The sequence below is a fragment of the Budorcas taxicolor genome, chromosome 17 (assembly GCF_023091745.1).
Source record: "Budorcas taxicolor isolate Tak-1 chromosome 17, Takin1.1, whole genome shotgun sequence".
NCBI lineage: Eukaryota > Metazoa > Chordata > Mammalia > Artiodactyla > Bovidae > Budorcas > Budorcas taxicolor.
This window is the reverse complement of record NC_068926.1, coordinates 55,128,625-55,148,965: the sequence shown is the minus strand read 5'-3', so window position 1 is coordinate 55,148,965 and position 20,341 is coordinate 55,128,625. Positions and strand designations below refer to the sequence as shown.

Genomic DNA, 20,341 nt, shown 5'->3' with positions numbered 1-20,341 from the left:
GTAATGAGGACGGCTAACTTTCCAGGGGCACCTTCTACATACTAGACCCCAGCTGAGTGCTTGCCGTGCCTGATGTCATTTGATCCTCACACAGCCTTGAGAAGGGAATACAAATACTGCAGCTATTTTAAAGATGAGAAAATGAAGGCACAGAGAGGCTAAGTAATTTGCCAGAGGTCACACTGTTTAATAAATAGCTGAGGCAAAATTGGCAGCCAAGGCACTCAGGCTCCATTGCACTGAACAATACAGGTCATTATGGGGGATCCGAGGAGGGGTGGAGTCCAATCCACCAGGATGGGGCTGGGGGCTTCCTGGAGGAGATGAGTTCTGAGATGAGTTGTAAAGAAGGAGCAGGAGCTGGACAGAAGGGAGGCTGGGGTGAAGATGGCCTTAGGGGCACAGAAGCAGGAGTGAGGGTGGTCATGAGCAAAAACAGTTCATGTGAGAGGCATGGAGGGGTCAGGAGGAGTCTGGAGACTATTCTAGGGCCTGTAGCCCTTGTTGGGGAATTAGGATTTTAACCTGGGGGCAATGGGGAGCCATGGAAGGATTTCAAATAGTGACATGAATGTGTGGTCCTCTTGAAGGATCCCTGTGGCCTCAGGTCTTTGGTCAAATCCTGAACTTAGAGTTTTGTTAGCAAGAAAAAAGATGGCAAATGATTTGGGGTAAGGCAGTGAAGAATGTCTGCTTACCACGCTTACCACTCCTTCCAAAAAAGCTGAAATACTTTCCCTCCAAATATATAGTCGAATATAAAACAGAGCAAAAATTTTCTATAGCTGAAGAATTAATCTAGTTAAAGAGGTTTCTAGGGACTTCCTTGGTGGTTTGGTGGCTTAGATTCCACATTCTAAATGCAGAGGACCCAGGTTTGATCCCTGGTGCTGGGGGAAGGGATAGTTAGGGAGTTTGGGATGGACATATACACACAGCTATATTTAAAATAGATAACTAACAAGGATTTACTGTATAGCATAGGGAACTCTGCTCAACGTTATGTGGCAGCCTGAATGGGAGGAGAGTTTGGGGACGAATGGAAATATGTATATGTATGATGGTGTCCATTTGCTGTTCACCTGGAACTATCACAACACTTATTCAGCTATACCCCAATACAAAATAAAAAGTTTTTAAAAAAGTAAATATTAAAACAAACAAACAAAAAAACAGTCCCATGTGCCACGATGAAGACCTGGTTCAGCCAAATAATAAATGAATAAATTTTTTTTAATTAGTGAAGGTGGTAATTAAAAAAAAAAAAAAGGTTTCTCAGTTGCAGAACTTCTCAGAGCCTTTAACAATTATAATTGGTGTTTTTTAAAATACTGACTACTTGCCAGGTACTGTATCAGTTGCTTTATTTCTATCTTATTAAGTCCTTTCAATAACTCTGCTGCTGCTGCTGCTAAGTCGCTTCAGTCATGTCCGACTCTGTGCGACCCCACAGACAGCAGCCCACCAGGCTCCCCCATCCCTGGGATTCTCCAGGCAAGAACACTGGAGTGGGTTGCCATTTCCTCCTCCAATGCATGAAAGTGAAAAGTCAAAGTGAAGTCACTCAGTTGTGTCCGACTCTTAGCGACCCCATGGACTGCAGCCCACCAAGTTCCTCCGTCCATGGGATTTTCCAGGCAAGAGTACTGGAGTGGGGTGCCATTGCCTTCTCCGTAATTTCACTTAACTGTAGTTAAATGGCTTATAGCTCCCATACCGGATAATGGATCTAGTACTTTCCAGGCCTAGATTTCACTTGTCTGCAGGTTGTGAAAAAGGAAGAGGTTCAGACCTGCTTGGAATCCCCTCTGGGGTGGACACAGCCTCACCTCCTGCTCAGGCCAGGCCCTGGAGGCCTCGGGCCTCACCTGCTGTGGCCACACTCACCCCCCTTCTGTGACTCGATCTCCTTCTTGGCCTGTTCTAGGATGCTCTTGATGGCGTCATCCGAGCCGGTCTCTGGCGTGCGGATTCTTGGGGTGATACTGCCTGGGGGAGGAAAGGAGGTGTCTGTTGTGGGGACCTGCATGTTGGGGGTCAGTCCCTGGTGCTGGGCAGGGTGACAGGCTGGTGTCTTCCTCCCAGGGCTGGGAGAGTGAGAGCCAGATGGTGAGTCTGTGTGACAGACTGTGGACGCACAAGAGATTTCAGCTTGAAATAACAACAAAGCCCAATGAGGGCAGGCACCATCAAAGTGAACAATTATCTTGGGACTTTCTTGGTGGTCCCATGGTTAAGACTGTGCTTCCACTGCAGAGGGTGCAGGTTCGATCACTGGTGGGGGAACTAACATCCCACATGCCCCAAGGTGTGGCCAAAAAAAAGGAAAGAAAAGAAAATAGCTAACAATTCTCAAGGAGTTATTACACGCTTTATGCTGATTTAACCCTCTTTAGGAGCCTGACAGATGGGGAAACTCAGGCATAGAGCAGCTAGAGAGAGCTGCCTGAGGTCACTAAGCAGATGAATGGCAGAGCTGGACACAAACTCAGGTGTCTGTGGGGTCAAAACGTGGGGCCTTCACATGGATTACTCTAAACACTGAGTCTGTCAAGGTTGGGGGGGGTCACCCCGGTCATCTTATGCATGGGTAAACTGAGGCTTGGAAGTGCTTACAGGGTATCTGCCACGACAGCCCCAGGGGCCCGGCCTTTCCCCACCATTATCAGCCTGAACTGCACCGCAGCAGCAGCCAGGTGCATGGGACAGGGAGCCCCAGGAGGGAGGGATTGAGGATGGTTTCCCTTATTTTACAGAGGTGGGAAACTGAGGCGCAGAGAGGCAAAGTCATTTGCCCCAGGTCACCCAGCTGGGAGGTGGCAGACTCAGGCTCTGAACCGCGAGCCGTGTTCTCAGCCCTCGGCAGCCCCACGCCCGGGGCTGGCCCGGGGATACGGCTCTGCGGACGGGCCCTCGGCCAGCACCCACCTCGCTGCCGCACCTGGATGGTCCTCAGGGCCAGCACGTTCTGCTCATCCGACAGGAAGTGCTTCATCTTGATGAAGGGCTCCTTGCCCTTCACCGTGAGCTTGCGCCAGGGCTTGGGCCGGGCCAGGATCTCGCTGACCGAGCCCTGGGACAGCCCCAGCACGTAGTGGCCGAACACCCGCTGCCCGATGTTGTGTTTGAGCAGCTGCTCCTTCACCTGGAAGGCGATCTCCGCCGTGTCCAGCTGCTCCTCCTCTGCTCCAGCCCCCGCCGAGGCCACGCCGCCCCCGGCCCCCTCTGCGGGCTCAGGACCCCCAGGCGGCTCAGGGCCAGGGGCTGGGGGAGCAGGGGCCGTGGGGGGCTTGGCGCCATAGAAGGCTGGGGGGAACACTAGCAGGCCTCCCGCTTCCCCCTTGAAGGCAGTCGGGGCCATCATGTGCTTGGACAGCAGCGTGTCCCCTGTCAGTCTCTCCGCTGAAGCCAGGCTGGGGAAGGGGGACAGCGAGAAAGTCCGAGGGCCATCGGGGCCCAGGCTGGGGCCCAGCAAGGGCTGCCCTGGGCTGGGGGACAGGGGGTCTTCGGGCCCTGGTGGTGGTGGGAGCTGTGGAGGGGACGGGTAGGACTGCTCCGTGCCCAGAGAGTCCTTGATGGAATCATCCTCCGAAGGGTCCTCCTCTAGAACACCGAGACAGACAGACAGACAGAGGAAGAGAGGAGAGACAGACAGAAAGACAGAGAAGTAGATAGTGATGGGAAGGGAGAGGCAGAGAGATACAGAGAAACAGAGATAGGGAGACAGACAGATGGAGAGAAATAACATGGGAGAAAGAGATGGGCAGAGACAGAGTGAAAGGCGAAGTGACAGAGGTTCAGAGAGCGAGAGGGAGGCAGAGAGACACACAAAAAGGGAGAGATTTGGAAGGAGGGGAAGCGGACAGGGGGCAGGAGGGGAGGGGAGAAGTGCTATAGGCGTCCGACAGCATGAGGCACCGACCCTGGTGTTTCTGCCGCACACTCCCCGCGCCCTTCCCTAGTCCCCGTTCTGCAAGGCCTGGGCCAGGTTGCAGTTCTGGGGTGACCCTCCCACCGCCAAGCGCATGAACCGCGCACCTGTTACGGGCCCAGCGCTTTGCCCGGGAGGGTTGATCCCCATCCCGGAGCAGGACAGCCCACGTCCTAGGTGCTCGCCCCGTGCAGCTTGTCTGGGTTTGCATCTACCCTCACAGCACCTACTAGGGCCGGTAACTGCCCATTTCACAGATGAGGAAATGGAGACAGCACATACATGCGGCTGAAAGGTCATGAGGCCACTGTGTGGGGAGAAGGGGCGATCTGGGAGAGACAGGCCTTTCCCAGCAGTCTGCAGTAAGGGTTGGTGTGAACGCCCTGTGACCTCTCCCTGCTGCTCACGAAGGCTGGGGCATGAGGGATTCCTCCAGGGACCTTGGGAGGGCCTGAGTGAGCTGGCTGTCTCCATGTGTCCCACCTTAGGGGACAGTCGCCCGCTGGCTTAGCCATGGACAGCCACCAGCTCAGCCCCAGGCACGCAGCAGGCGCTCAATCAACATGCCTGCCTTTTACCCATCATCTTGCTGCCCTTCGTGTTAAAGGCAGTGGTCTGAGGGCGTGGAGGAGGCCGGAGACCCATGGGCAGCTCCCACCCCAGCCCCTCAGCCCCGAGAGCATCCTGCTTCCCCTACCAGGGCTGGCCAAAAGACCAGGCTTTTCCAGGAGGAATTTCTGCGCAGGGAAAAAGGCCTCCTTTGCCAGGAGCAGTGAGTCTTCAGGCTTGGCCATGCCCTGAGGAGACAAGAAGCAGGGCTGAGAGGGCATGGCTGGCGCAGAGCTCTTGAGGGCAGCCTGCCTGGGAGGGACGGTGGTGGGGACCCTCACCTGGGGGAGGCTGCAGGTGTTGGAGGCCAGTTTCATGGCTTTCAGGATGCTGCCGGAGAAAGTGCAGACAGAGCGTGAGGCCAGCCGGGTCCTCAGGCCGGGGCGAGGCCTCGTGAGAGGCATGCCACCTGCTCCTCTTCCCGAGAGCACCCACCCCACCCCTGGGTCTCACACAGCATGGGACTCAGTGGACAACAGGCCCGAAGCAGTGGCTTGTGAAATGGTCTACTCCCCCTGGAGGGGTGCAGCTTGAGCTGGTCTGATTAAGGCATCACCCCCTCCCCAACAGCTCAGCTGGTAAAGAATCTGCCTGCAATGCAGGAGACCCGGGTTCTATCCCTGGGTCGGGAAGATCCCCTGGAGAAGGAGATGGCAACCCACTCCAGTATTCTTGCTTGGAGAATCCCATGGACAGAGGAGCCTGGTGGGCTACATAGTCCATGGGGTTTCGAAGAGTTGGACACAACTGTGCAACTAACTTCCACTTTCACTCCTCCCCCTGCTCCACCTCCGCCCTGCAATGGCAACAACAAGGCTGTTTCCCCAGAGGCAGCTCTTGATGACAAAGGACTGGGCATGATAGCCAGGGTGCCAGTGGACAGGAGACAGGGTACCACAAAGCGGGATCTGGTGGAAGGGAGGAAGATGATGAGCTTGCTGTGGGCCCCTGGCAATCTTCCCAGGCAGCCTCCTGCCAGGGAAGAGGGCCTGGCAGTGTGGGGGGCCCACCCAACACAATACCTCAGCTCTGTTTTAATTTCTTCATAGTCAGACTGCGCCTGGAGCTTCTCTTCTAGCTTCTAGAAGATCAAACAAAGATGGGGGAGGCTGGTCCACGTCCTTCTGCTGGAGGATGCCCTCCCCGTCTCCCGTCTGCCCGCCTCCTCCTGCGAGACCTACCTCGATGGCCTCAGACTTGGCGGTGAGCTGCCGCTCCAGGTCTGCAATCTGGTGGGCGGAGGTCTCCTCCAGCTCCTGCAGGGAGCTCTGGAGATGCTGCACATCCTTCAGCAGCCGCAGGATCTCCCGGTCCTTGGAGGCCAGGGCAGCCTCCAGCCGAGGGCCCGAGCACAGCGCGAAGTTCACCTTATCCTGGGCACAAAGAGGGGCTTGGAGGGGCCAGGAGGGGTAGGGCAGGGGGCTGCAGGACTGCTGTGCTCCCCCAGAGTGATTCAGTCCCCTCTACCCCAAATCAGGCCCTTCCCACTTCTGAGCCTTTGCCTAGCTGGTCCCACGTGCCTGTATGTCTGTCCCTCTCTTCTTGAAATGAAATTAGGAAGAAGAAGCACTGCTCAGAGGAAGTGGTTTGGAGGAAGGTATGTCCAAGCAGCAATGAAGTTCAAGAACAAGTTAGTGATTTGGAAGACTGCTTGGCAGCATCTACTGAACATCCATCAAGGTGCTGCATTCAGTATGTCAGCAAGTCTGGAAGACCCAGCAGTGGCCACGGGACTGGAAAAGGTCAATCCTCATCCCAATTCCCAAGAAGGGTAGCACTAAAGAACGTGCTAACCACTGGACAACTGCACGCATCTCCCATGCTAATAAGGTCATGCTTAAAATCTTGCATGCTAGGATTCAGCATTATGCGAACCAAGAACTTCCAGATGTCCAAGCTGGGTTTTGAAAAGGAATGGGAACCAGAGATCAAATTGCCAACATACACTAGATCACAGAGAAAGCTAGGGAGTTCCAGAGAAACATCCAACTCTTCTTCATCAACTATGCCAAAACCGTTGACTGTGTGGCTCATAATAAAATGTGGAAAGCTCTTAAAGAGATGAGAATACCAGATTACCTTATCTGTCTCCTGAGAAACCTGTATGTGGGTCAAGAAGCAACAGGTAGAACCCCGTATGGAACAACTGATTGGTTCAAGATCAAGAAAGGAGTACGACAGGGCTATCTGCTGTCACCCTGTTTGTTTAATCTATATGCTGAGCAGATCATGAGAAATGTTAGGCTGGATGAGTTACAAGCTGGAATCCAGATAGATGGGAGAAACATCAACAACCTCATATATGCAGATACCACTCTAATGACAGAAAGCAAAGAAGAACTAAGCCTCTTGTTGAGGGTGAAGGAGGAGAGAGAAAGAGCTGGCTTAAAACTGAATATTAAAAAAACTAAGATCATGGCATCTGGCCCCATTACTTCACGGCAAATAGAAGGGGAAAGGGTGCAGATAGTGACAGATTTCCTTTTCTTGAGCTCTAAAATCACTGTGGATGGTGACTGCAGCCATACAATCAGAAGATGTTTGCTTCTTGGCAGGAAAGCTATGACAAACCTAGATAGTGTGTTGAAAAGCAAAGACATCACTCCGCCGACAAAGGTCTGTATAGTGAAGGCTATGATCCTCCCAGTGGGCACGTACAGTTGTGATAACTGGACCATAAAGAAGGCGGAGTACCGAGAGAGAACTGATGCCTTTGAACTGTGGTGCTGGAGGAGACTCCTGAGAGTTCCCTGGACTGCAAGGAGATCAAACCAGTCAATCTTAAGGGAAATCAACCCTGAATACTCGTTGGAAGGACTGATGCTGAAGCTGAAACTCCAGTATTTTGGTCATCTGAGGCAAACAGCTGACTCACTGAAAAAGTCCCTGGTGCTGGGAAAGATTGAAGACAGGAGAAGAGGGCATCAGAGGATGAGACAGCTGGATGGCATCACTGAAGCAATGGATATGAACTTGGGCAAACTTAGGGAGACGGTGAGGGACAGGGAGGCCGGGCGTGCTGCAGCACAAGGGGTTGCAAAGAGTCAGACACGATGGGGCAACCAACAACAACCAAGCTACTACAGGTGAACATGTGGTGCCCTAAGTCCCGGCGCTTTCAGTCACTGGAACACATGCAGGAGAAATGCAGGGACTTGTGCACCAAGACAGCGGACACGCGTGTTCACAGCAGCCTTCTCTGCAATAGCACCAAACTGGAAACCCCCAGAAAATGGACGGACAGGTTGTGGAATACTCAGACAATGGAACACTCGACAGCGACAGAAATGAATAATCTACGCGACCTGTAACACAGCATGGATAACTCTCCCAGCTACAACACGGACCCAAAGAAGCCAGATACCGAAGTGTGTGTGTGATTCTATTAAGGTCAGGTATCAACACCCATCATTTAAAAGTGGACATCTCAATTTCTAAATACACAGAGCTTTTTAAAAGTCTCTGATATTAATTTCTCATTTTGCTATCCATTTCTCATTTAAATGCTTTCTTCTCTGCCATCACCCTCTGTGTTTTTTCAGTCTTTTAATTTTACTGAGGCTTTCAATGGCTAAGTCAAAGATCTCTCTTGGTAAATGTCACATTGCACTTGAAAATATGAGGGTTATTTTCAAATACCTTTTGATATTGATTTCTAACATAATGCCACAGTGAGAAGAGAACAGACTCTGTATGATTTCAATACCTTTAGATGATGAAATTTTCGCACTTCATGTCCCTGGATATTTTCCTGTGTCTCTTGGTTGATAGTCTACAGGAAGTTGAGTAGAATTTGTATCCTGCTGTTGTGTGAAAACTGTATAAATCTTAAGTATGTTGCATTGGTTCACAGTGCTCTTCAGGTCTACTGTATGCTTCCACTTTCTGCTTTCATTCTATCAATGTTTGAGAGTTTGATATTGAAACTCTAACTAAAAATCTTAATTCATCTACTTAAAAGAAAACTGTAATATATAGTGGAGCTATATGTAACTCTGTCTTGTATTTTCCAAGTCTCCTGTCAATGTTATCATACTTCCATAATTTAAAAATTAAAAAAGAAAGAAGATTTCCTAAGGAAAGAAAATATCGGGTTTCAAAACAGGCAAAACCCATGTGTGCTGTTAGAAGTCTGGAGAGGAGCTCCCCTGGGGAAGGGGCACCTGGATGGGGGCACAAGGGAGGCTTCCAGGTGCTGAAATGTTTTACTTGTTGATCTGGATGCTGGTTAAAGGGTGTGTTAAAATTTGAAAAATTCCAAATGCTGTATACACATATGTACATTTTCCCTTGTGGATGTTATACTTCAATAAAACATTTGTTAAAAAGGAATAAAAAACAGAAGTAGTCACTTGGATGAGGAATTGGTAGTGATAGGGTGTTCCTGGCCGTAGAACAGCACAGACAAAGGTTTGGGTTTCTAAATTAGGCCCAGGTCCCACCCCAGGGGGGGACGTTCCCTGGGGAACCACAGGATTAGACCTGAGAGCTTGCACCCACGAGTCACATTAGGGTGGTTCCTTCCTCACCCTAATCTGCCACCAGCACCAAGCCCCATGGCCTCTCTGCTGCTGTTGCTAAGTCACTTCAGTTGTGTCCGACTGTGCGACCCCAGAGATGGCAGCCCACCAGGCTCCCCCGTCCCTGGGATTCTCCAGGCAAGAACACTGGAGTGGGTTGCCATTTCCTTCAATGCATGAGAGTGAAAAGTGAAAGGGAAGTCGCTCAGTCATGTCCAACTCCTAGAGACCCCATGGACTGCAGCCTACCAGGCTCCTCTGTCCATGGGATTTTCCAGGCAAGAGCACTGGAGTGGGGTGCCATTGCCTTCTCCCATGGCCTCTCTAGGTTTTAAGAAATGGCCATGGATGAAGATAAAGAGGTTTCTGTTTGAGAGGACCTGAAGTCAGGCTGTCCTTGAGCTCAGTTACAAAAGAATCTAAGCAGCATTACAAAGGAGAAAAAAAAAAACACAACCGACCACTACCAACCCCAGCTATTCTTCCATGGAGATAAATGCCAATTAAAACAGGAAGCGGATGCCATTAACACATTAAATTAATTAGCATCGAGCGCCACTGTTGTGCTCAGAAAAGCTCACCCCCCAAAACCAGCAAAGTTTCCCGTGGTTGATTAGCACAGGCATTTGCTGGGTTCCACGGGGGTTAATTAAGAACCATTGGCAAATTCTCTGTGAGGCGTCCTCATGAGCTCTCTCTCGCTCTCAGTCTCTCTGGAGTTCACTCTCTGGGTCGTGCAGACGTCAAGCATGCTGATAACACACACACTGCCTCCTGGGACACGGGTACAGGCTGACACACCTATGGACACAGCACTCACTGACACATGTGCCGGGGGGGGCGCTCACGTGGACAAGCACACACACGGAAATATGCAGGGGACACATAGTCGTCACACACAGAGACATGTGTGTGCTCAGACGCCACATGCTGTCATGGGCAGAAATACCCTGGACATTCCCCAAACACACTACTAATAATAACATCGAATGAACTGGTTACTGAGCACAGATGATAAGCCAAACACCATGTAATCCTCTCAACAACGCTACAAAGCAGATCTTATTTGTATGGATGAGGAAACTCGGCAGTCAGATTAAGGATACAGTTATTTGCCCAGAGGTCACAGACACACACACATATACACAGTAACACATGTTCAGAGAGACTCATTCAAATACCTAAATAGAAAGATACAGACACACAGGTCTGTGTATCAGGGTGTCAGGTGAAATGAAAATTCTGTGGCCTCTTCGGGTTCATGGATGGAGACTGCAAATCACCCTGGAGCAGACCTGTTTTTATGGAAGCAATCATGAATTGCATGGGCTGGACCATAAAGAAGGCTGAAGGCCGAAGAATTGATGCTTTTGAACTGTGGTGCTGGAGAAGACTCTCGAAAGTTCCTTGGACTGCAGGGAGATCAAACCAGTCAATCCTAAAGGAAATCAACCCTGAATACTCATTGGAAGGATTGATGCTGAAGCTCCAATACTTTGGCCACCTGATGTGAAGAGCCAACTCATTGGAAAAGTCCCTGATGCTGGGAAGGATAGAGGGAGGAGGAGAAGGGGGCTACAGAGGATGAGATGGTTGGATGGCATCACCGATTCTGTGGACATGAACCTGGGCAAACTTTGGGAGATGGTGAGGGACAGGGAAGTCTGGTGTGCTGCAGTCCATGGGGTCACAAAGAATCAGACAGAATTTGGTGATTCAACATCAACAACATGAATCTTATTCCTTGATAAGCAGGAATCTGGAAAGAAGGAGGACCAATTTACATAAAGAAGTCAGGCTTTCTGGGAGAGGAACAATGAAGATTCTTATTATACGACAGAAGGTTAGGTTAGGGTGGTGTTGATTAAAATCCCTTGGCAGGAAATGTCCCCAGGACCTTAAAGGGGCACCAACTTAAGAGGAATGAGAAAGATGCCCTAACCGGCTTAACATAGGAATCTCAAGGTTGATGACAATAGACTGATTCTTTGTAACATGCAGGTGGTTGGGAGACCTTGTCAGAATCACCCTGATATGAGTGTCCACCTCACATCTTGGTATGTGGCCCCACACATCCACCAAGCCGGTCGAGACTGGGGGGACAACAGCGACACCTGGTGGCAGCCATCAAAACTGCACTGCTGCTCTACTGATCAAACTCCTACCCTGCTCCAGCTGGGCCTCTGCATAAGAATGATCCTCTCTGACCTGACTAAACTCCAAAGTATATGGACTCAAGCTATACAAAGCTTGAGCTTGAAAAAAAGAGCTGTGGCTGTGATTGACCCTCAGCAGGCGAAGCAAGTCATAGCATTGATAATGCTATGATAGCATTGATAGCATTGATAATTCTATTGTGATAATTAACTACACACTGACTTTGGTAATAAAGATGTTATGCCCACTGTATGCACAAAGAGGCCCAGACCCATTCATGTGCACAATTTCATGAAGATGCACACAGTCCACCCACAAAATGTCACCCACATATTCCAACCCACAAACACGGCCTTTCCCAACTTCTCCCTCTGGCTCTGCCACCATCCTTACCCCACTGGGTCCCTGAGGAGAGCAACAGGCCAGGCGGATGGAGCTGTTGACGGAGGCGAGTTGTTCCCGAAGACTTTCCACCTCCCGCTGGGCAGCCTCGGCTCGCTGGGGAGGAAATTGGGGCAGGTGTGGTTAAGAGGTGAGGGGGGCCACACTGGATCCCACCCTGGCCCTCCACTGTTCCCCTGCACTTGGGGACAGCTGGGAAGGCAGGTCTGAGGACCTGGGGTCCTCTTTCTGAGTCCTGGGCCCCTGAGTTGGCTCTGGGTTCCCCTGCTGTGTTTGGGACTCCAGGTGGAGCTAAAATGTTCCCACTTCACTAGGGCAGGAAGGGAGGTGCTGTCTTGATGAGCTGGCAAGTTTTCGCATGTTCCCAGGCCACTTCTGTCTGCCAAGTAAACTTCAGGCTAGGCTAGTCAAAAGGCCAGAGCTTGTCCCCAGCTCCTGTGCCACACGTTGTCTGCAGAGGTTGGCTCCAAAGCCCACAAGCTGTTGCAGGTCCCTGGACAAGTTACGTCCCCTCTCTGGGTCTCAGTTTTCCTTCTGTGAAATGGAGGTCATGAAATACAACTACTATGGAGGAGCATTGAAATTCATCTAAAAATCAGTATGCCACAGCTGACTAAACTGAATCTTAACTCTTCAAAAATTTATAAGAAAAAAGCCTGGAAGGAAGCTTTCAAATGTTAACAATGTGGACTTGTGGCCTGGAAAGACATCTATACTTTGTCTCTTTCTGGTTGTGTGACCTTGGGCAAGAAATTTCGTATCCTTGGCCTCAGTTTCCCTGTCTGCAAAATGGGGATGATAAGAGCAACTGCCTCCTAAGTCTGTTCTGCAAGTAAGTGATGTGGTAAAATACGATTCATTAGGTATGCCACCTTGATGCCTGACACATACAAATATGTCAGTAACTGGATTCCTTTACTAACAACAACAAGGTGGATGGGACCTTGAAGTGTTATTAAAATGAAAAGAGCTACAGCTGTGTTTTGATCCCCAGCTGGTGACGCAGGTCAAGTGATTAAGTTTAACTTATACACTGATCGCAACGATCAGTATGCTGTGCCCACTATATGTGCAGAGACTCACACACATTTATGCACACGTTTTGTTGATTTATCTTTAAAATGATTTGCTTATTTATGGTATCCTGCTTTGTTTCAAAAATAGTTCAAGTTAGGAGTTAGCTTTGTTTGGGGAAAGGATTTGGGTGTGCAGGGGGTCGTAGAGAAAACATTTTTATGTTTCCACATAGTTAGGGCTTTCTGAATAAATGGGACTGAGACCTGAGATCTGGGCTAAAAGACAAGCCTTGTAAATATCAATACATGACTGATCAGCTAGTGAGAACTCCAAAGATTCACCTCCTGGGAGATGCCTGTTGACATTTCAAGGGGGCAAGAGACCCAGACCATGAAGACATCCTCTGGGTTGTAAAGATGAATTTAAAGTTACTAGTCTCATCTTCCCCTGGAGAGAAGTATTTACATCCCAAATGCTAGAAACCCAGGATACTTGCCCTTCTGTTCATCAAGATACTTGAGAGCAGATTTCTCTCCCTCTCTCAGAAGGTCCCTCTCCTATACAACCACCCAGATTCATATTTAGGGGGGTTCCTTGCCTACAGCACAAACGCCGGTACCTGCAGGATATCTGGTTCTCGACTCATCACCCCAGGGAAACAGCTGGGGAAAACTGGCATGGTTTTTACTATGCAAGTAATAATGACCTGCTCCAGAATCCTCTTGCTCACATTTAAGATAGTATTAATAAATACAGATATTAAAGACTAACATGGTGACGTGTCCTTTTTTTTTTCAATATTCTATAATTAGAAGGTTTTGTTTTATACTCAAAAAAAGAAACATTATCAAAAATGCTTCCTATTCAGACTGCTCTAAGGTCTCTCTTCTTAAGCCTGTCTGGCAGAAATCCAAAAGTTTGATGCTCACATAGCTGGCGAGGCTATGAGAAAACAGGCTCTCTCATCTTGCTGAAGGGGGTCTAAACTGGTTAACCCATGGAAGGCAGTCTGGCCACATCTGCCAAATTATAAGCACCCGGCTCTTTCACCCAACAGTTCCACTTCTAGGAACTTGCCCTGTGTAGTGGCTTGGGTATGTATGAAGTGATATCTGTACAAGGTTTTTCCCTGCAGTAGTAAGGATGATGATTAAAATACTGGAAATACCACCAGAAGGGTATGAGTTAGATCAGAGGTCGGCAAAATGCAGCCTGCTGCCTGTTTATGTAAATAAAGTTTTATTGGAACACAGCCACACCCATTCATATCCACATTGTCTACGCTGTCACTCTACCACGGCACAGTTTTGAATAGTTTTGACAGCGACTTGCAAGGCTGAAATATACTCTCAGGTCCTTTACAGAAACTTTGCCTTCTCCTGGGTTAGTTGATGACGCGTCTGTGTAGTATAATATGACGCAGCTGTGAAACTGGAGGAACTGCCTTATACATGGATCCGAAACGAGCTCTAAGACACGTAGACAGCAAAGCCAAGGTTCAGAAGGGTGCACTTGGTAACTATTGTTTCTGTTTAAAAAGGGGTAAAAGTAGATATTCATGGGCTTGTGAATGCCTCTCTGGGAGGAGACCCCAGACATGGTAACGGAGGCTGCTGAGGGGAGGGGGTCTGGGGGCGAGTTCAGGGAGGGGAGATGGAGTTTCCGGGCTATGCCCTCATGGAGCTTTTTCAGTTTTGAACTAAGTAAATGGATTACCTACTTAAAAAATCAATCTAAAAAACGTTATTCTTTCCCAACTTTCCTCGAGGAGGGAGCACCCCGTCCTTGGGCCCCCACAGACATGCATCTGGGCCTTTGCCTCCGCCGTGCCCTCTTCCATTCCTCGGGAGGGCAGCGCCTGGGCTTTAGAACCCAGCTCAGAGTGCCCCTCCTAGGAGGCCTCCCTCCACCACCCCCAGGGAGATGACTGCCTGCCCTGTCACACTGCTGACCCCTCCTGGGCACGGCCCTGGCTGCTTGCGTCGCAGGGCACTGGGGGAGAGGTGTGGTGGGCCCGCGGGACTCCAGACTGAACCCGCATGGCCGGGTCCTACGTCCTTTCAAAGTCCCGCCCAACCCAGCCCCCCAGATGGCAACACATCTGAAGCCAGAGGGAGGCAGGATGTGGGAACCCCATTTATAAATGCGAAAACCGAGACTCAGAGAGGCTGAAGGACTTCCAGGGATCCGGGCTGGGATGAGGACGTGGGAGCTCCAGGGAAGGTTGGGGGCCACCCAGCGCTCAGCTGGTGGTAGAGTGAGGAGGCTGGCGGAGACCCCCAGGTCGGTACAGAGGGAGAGAAGCGGCCCCAGGCTGGCCCCTTGTCACTGCCCCTGGCTCTGCGGAACATGGCTCCTCACTTAGTCCGGCTGGGAGAGACCCGTGTCCCAGCTTAGCCTGGGGATGGGCTTGGACCCCTGGTCCCTGCTCTGCCTTTCTTCCACGGGGAAGGGCGCTCGTCGTGCTCTGCAGGCTGCTTCGTGGCCTTTGCCAGGGCCACCCTGTGCCTGGAATCCATCCTCTGCAAGCTCCAGTTACTCATCAGGTCTCAGCTCAACGACCCTTTCTCTGGGATGTCGTCCCTGTCCTGAGTCTCGGTCAGGTGCCCCTTCCTCAACCACTGCTGCCTGCATCACCCCATTTCTGAGCGTTCTGTCTGTCTGGGAACTCAGGGGCCAGGTCCTTCTGACATGTCCTAGCCCCAGTGCTCAGCACAGGATTGTAATTCAACGAGTCCTGACTGAACTCAGCTCCCTCCCCTCCGCCCAGCCCGGGACTCCCCCCACCCTGGGCCATTGAGCCCCGGCAAACGTCTCCTCACCTGATTAGCTTTCTCCAGGTTGGTCATGATCAGGCCGACTTCATCTGCCCTGAGACAGAAAGATGAGGCCCTGAGGAAGGGATTCTGGCAGGTCCCAGGGCCCCTGCCCTTCCTGAAACTCCCCAGCCCCTGCCAACCCAAGGGTCTTGCGATGGAGGCTGTGAGGAGGCTGCCTTCCATCCTTTCTACTGAAGAGGTCAGGCTGCGGGGAAATGAAAATGGGGCCTTAGCACTGGGCCCCTTCCAGGCAGCCTGACCCCTCATCCCCCACAGGGGTCCACCCTCTGATGCTGTCACTGAACTACACCTCCAGCCTGTGGTTCTGTTGAGGGCTTCCTCAAGAGGACAGGGCTTGAGCTTTATTTCTGCTTATTTAAGACTTTTTTTTATGTGGACCGTTTTTAAAGTCTTTGTTGAATTTGTTACAACGCTGCTTCTGTTTTATGTTGTTGTTTTTTGATGGTGGGCCATGTGGAATCTTAGCTCCCTGACCAGGGATTGAACCCACAACCCTGCCCTGAGAGGTGAAGTCTTAACCGCTGGACCACCAGGGAAGTCCCCAGGTCCTGAGCTGTAAACCCAGCTGCCGTGTTCTAGGAGGCATCCCTCAACTCCCCTCATTTACTTTGCTGCCTCCCCACACCTCTGGGTTGGCAGGGCCTAGGGGATCAGGACAGGCCTTATCCACCTCGGTTGCCCCCTCCATCTAGTGTGGGGTAGGGGGTGGTCTGCGAGGAACACGTGGTGACTAAAAGTCACACTCGTGATTCATGCATGTTCTGCTTCAAGGCCTTTTTTTTGCACAGGCTTTCCCACTGCCCAGAGTACCTTTCCCAGCTTTCGTCATGTGCCCATCGCCTTCTTGTTTTTGAGGTCTCGCTCTGAAGGTCATCTCCTCAGAGAAGTCCTCCCTGACTACCCTGGATAACAGGATCCACCTCTCCCTGTCATTCTCTCTTGCTGCTCTCTCGATTTTTCCCTTCATCGCATTTACTATGTGCCCCCAACAGTGTCAGGCATACAATAAGTGCTCAGCAGTATCTGCACATGAAAGAATTTATTCCTATACATCAGCTAGTATCTGTCTCTTCTCCTTGACTGAGGACAGGGCCATGTTCTGATGTTTCCTCCAGGGACCCAGCATAGCAGCAGGTAAACAGTAGGTGCTAAATATTTGTGTTTGAGGATTAAGTGATATCTTAGAGCCCGAAGAAACGTTGAGTCCAGAATAACTGAAGATGACACTTGGCCCTGGGGGTTGGATTGTGAGGTTGGGGAGTGGGGACAATGCTGGGAGGATGGGACGAGAAGCCTCTGGGCAGTCGAGTGGGCCGAGCTGGCAACCCAGAGTGTCCTTTATGGTCTGTGGCACGTGGATGGCACCACGAACGGCTGGTGAGCAGCTGTGTGCGAGTGTGGAACACAGGGTGTGAAATGAGTGCCTCAGGCAGAATCAGAGGGAGGAGAGTCAGGAGGAGGCAGGTCTGGGGGGTCGGGGGAGGGGCACAGCTCAGCGAGGCGCTCACTTACTTGGATGCTGCCTCCTCGTCGTATTTCCGCCGCAGCTCCAGCAGCTCTGTCTGCGTGGCCTTTAACGCTGAGAAAAATTAGAGCGCCAGGGTGAGGTCCTCCGTCCCCAGGGAGGTGGAACTCTCTCCCCTTCTGTAGAGCCCAGAAGGCAGAATGAGGCTTGGGGTAGTGAGCAATGATTTTCCTCTCGGAACTGGCGACAGTTAGTGAGTTTCCTGCTCCTACAAGGGCGTCAAGCTGGTGAGAGGGCTGTGGAGTGGCCAGGGAAGGGAGGGCAGATGATATCATTCTCTGGGAGTCCATGAAGCTCAGGGGACCCAGGTAAGTGGAGGGGGTGGCTGGTCCCAGAACCCGGGGTATGAGCCCCTAACACGTTGAGGTCCCTCCAGGACCTAGGTGGGGCCATCCTTCCATGAGCTCACCCACCCTGAGGTCCTGCCTAGAAGTGAGGGGGACAAGGACGAACAACAAAGTCAATAGATACATGCGTGATAAATAAGGATTTCTCACAGAATTCCAGATTTCTGATTTCTTGAGGAGAGCGGAAGGGACTGGCCGTACTGGGCAGTGCCTGGCTGAGACTCAGCAGTGGCCGCCTCTTTAGATGAGGTCTGAGTTCTCCAGTTTGACCCAGACCCCTCCCCTCCTCCCTACTGCACTCTCTGATCCAGCTGGCTTGGGTGCTTGTCCAGCCCCAGCGGGCACTGCATTTGCCGCCCCTGATTTAATACTATCTCAAACCCTCTCTCCATAGTAGTATGACCCCTGGAATTGGAGCTCCAATCCCCGGGGGGTAATGCAGGTCTTTCCTCTCCCTTCCCAAACGCCTTTCTGGCCCTCCAAGTCTTTAGTGTCCTTGCCCCTCCTCTTCCCACTGGCCCTCCTGGACTGACGGGCTGGGGTGATGTGCGGGCAGGGGACACGTGCCTGATACACACCTGAGTGTAGGACCTTGATCTTCTCCTCGGCTTCCCCCAGTCTGGCTGCCAAAGTGATCTGTACTTCTTGAAGGCCCCTGTGAAAACACCTGGCGTGTGGACCAGCCCCTCCGGGCTTCCTATGCCTTCACCCACTCCCTGTAATCTGCACCTGGGGCTTTTTAATGAGTCCTTAGACATGACACGCAGGCACCTGGCTGCCCTGCTCTTTTGCTGACAGTGTGGCCTCCATTAGAGCTGATGCCCAGTTAAGCTTCCAGTGACCCTGCCTCTCTGGCCCTCAGTTTCTTCATCTATAAAATGGGGTTTGTCGCAGTGAGAGGCCCAAGCACCACCGTGAAGAGTAGCCCCCACTTGCTGCAACCAGAGAAAGCCGGTGCAAAGCAACAAACATCCAACATGGCCCAAAATAAATACATAATAAAAATGGGGTTTGTGATGGAGTCTGCCTCAGTGGGTACTATGAGGCACGTTCAGCGTGGCGCCCAGCCCTCAGAATTCCCCCAATACCACTGTTTACTCTTATTGTCCCCTGGAGAGGCAATTTTTTCCCTTTCTGTGGCAGGAGTTTGGGAAGCCCTGCCAGCCCACTGTGGCCTAACTCAGGTGTGAGGCAAGCATCTCAGCAGAGAAAGAAGACTTCTCACTGAGCTGGGGGAGGGATTATGCAAAGCCTGAGCCTTACCTTATTCTGGCTCAGTGACTCCAGGGAAGGGGCCTTGTTTACCCTGATCTTATCCTGCCCACTCCTCTCCTTGCCATTCAAACACATCAGGCATGTTCCTGCCACAGGACCTTTGCACTGACTGTTCCTTGCCCCATATGCCTGCAAGAACTCCCTCAACTCCTTAGGGCTTTGCTCACTCTATTCTATAGGAAACCAACCCTGAATATTCATCAGAAGGACTGATGTTGAAGCTGAAGCTCCAATACTTTTGCCACCTGATGCGAGAGCCAATTCATTGGAAAAGACCCTGATGCTGGGAAAGACAATGGGCAGGAGAAGGGGGCAGCAGAGGGTGAGATGGTTGGATGGCACTGCCAAATCAATGTATGTGAATCAGCAAATTTTGCAAGATAGTGAAAGATAGAGAAGCCTGGTGTGCTGCAGTCCATGGGGTCGCAAAAAGTTGGACCTTCTCAGTGAGACTTCCTCTAACACCTTCTCAGTGAGACTTCCTCTAACGCTCTATTGAACACTTTGGCCCGTCTTGTCTGCCCCCTCTTCTGTTTTATCTGTTGTCACAAGCTTTATCATCTAGTACACTACTTATTTATCTTTTTTGTGTCTTCCTCATGAGAAAATAAAGTCCAGGAGGGCAGAGAGTTTTGTCCATTTTGTTCGCAGCTCTTCCCTAGAACAGTGCCTGGCACACAGCAGGTGGTTCCATAAATATGTGGGATGAAGAAATAAGTGAATAACAGAAAAGATATATGGAATGATCATCATGAAACTGTCCTAGAGAGGCCCTAAGAATGCATATTTTATCAACATTGCACTAACTGTAAAGGCAAATGCTTACTGACATGTGCCGTGTGAACACTGAGCTAAGCATTCAGAGGGGCCATTTCATTTCATTCATTCTCAGGGCAGACTAGGAGCCGATATGGCCTGTGACAGTCAGTATTATATGTCCATTTGGCTGGGCTATAGTACCCAGTTATGCAGTCACACACTAATACAAGTATTGCTGTGAAGGGATTCTGTAGATGGAGTTAACATCTACAATTAGTTGATGTTAAGTAAAGGAAAATATTTGCAATAACAGGGATGGGCCTCATCTAGTCAGTTGAAGGTCTTAACTTTTTTTTTTTTTGATTAAAAATAATCTGGGCATGCTGCACAGCATGTGGGATCTTAGTTTTAGTTCCCCAACCAAGGATCAAACCTGTGCCCCATGCAGTTAAAGCTCAGAATCTTAACCACTGGACTGCCAGGGAAATCCCCCTTTTAAAATTTTTGTTGTTGTTGTTGTTGTTGACAGTCTTAAGAACAAAACTGAAGAAGAAATTCTGTCTCAAGATGGCAGCCAGTGCTGACTTCTACCTGACAGTTTCCAGCCTGCTGGCCAGCTCTACCAATTCAGACTTGCTAGCTTCAATCATGTGAGTTAGGTAGGTCCTGGAAATACAACTCATAATTAAAAAAAAAAATCCTACTGGCTCTGCTTCTCTGGGGAACCATGACTAACATACCACCATTAGCCCCATTTTTCAGATGGGGAAACTGCGGCTCAGCGAGGCGACGTGACTGGCCCAGGGCAGGTCACTGAGCTGCTGACACGTGGTGTGAACCCAGGCCGGCGTCTGCATCTTCAGACTGCATCTGGATTCCCAATGGGCCCTGGCAGGGGTGACTTTCCAGGCCCCCTCTCCCAGACAGATGGAGCAGCAGGGGCCCGCCCGTCCTTCCCA

The 20,341-nt window shown here is 50.7% G+C and overlaps 1 protein-coding gene across 1 annotated transcript in view; it reads right to left on the bottom strand.

The window, feature by feature from the left end:
* CUX2 (cut like homeobox 2) overlaps positions 1-20,341 on the bottom strand; it is a 273,772-nt gene that overhangs the window by 14,104 nt on the left and 239,327 nt on the right. The window contains exons 7-16 of the mRNA XM_052654859.1: positions 17,927-18,003; positions 16,989-17,055; positions 15,459-15,507; positions 11,611-11,715; positions 5,722-5,913; positions 5,563-5,621; positions 4,822-4,870; positions 4,629-4,728; positions 2,929-3,603; positions 1,888-1,989 (exon numbers count right to left, since the gene is read on the bottom strand). Coding sequence (XP_052510819.1) covers positions 1,888-1,989; positions 2,929-3,603; positions 4,629-4,728; positions 4,822-4,870; positions 5,563-5,621; positions 5,722-5,913; positions 11,611-11,715; positions 15,459-15,507; positions 16,989-17,055; positions 17,927-18,003 — 1,475 coding nt within the window. The remainder of the gene's footprint in view (positions 1-1,887; positions 1,990-2,928; positions 3,604-4,628; positions 4,729-4,821; positions 4,871-5,562; positions 5,622-5,721; positions 5,914-11,610; positions 11,716-15,458; positions 15,508-16,988; positions 17,056-17,926; positions 18,004-20,341) is intronic.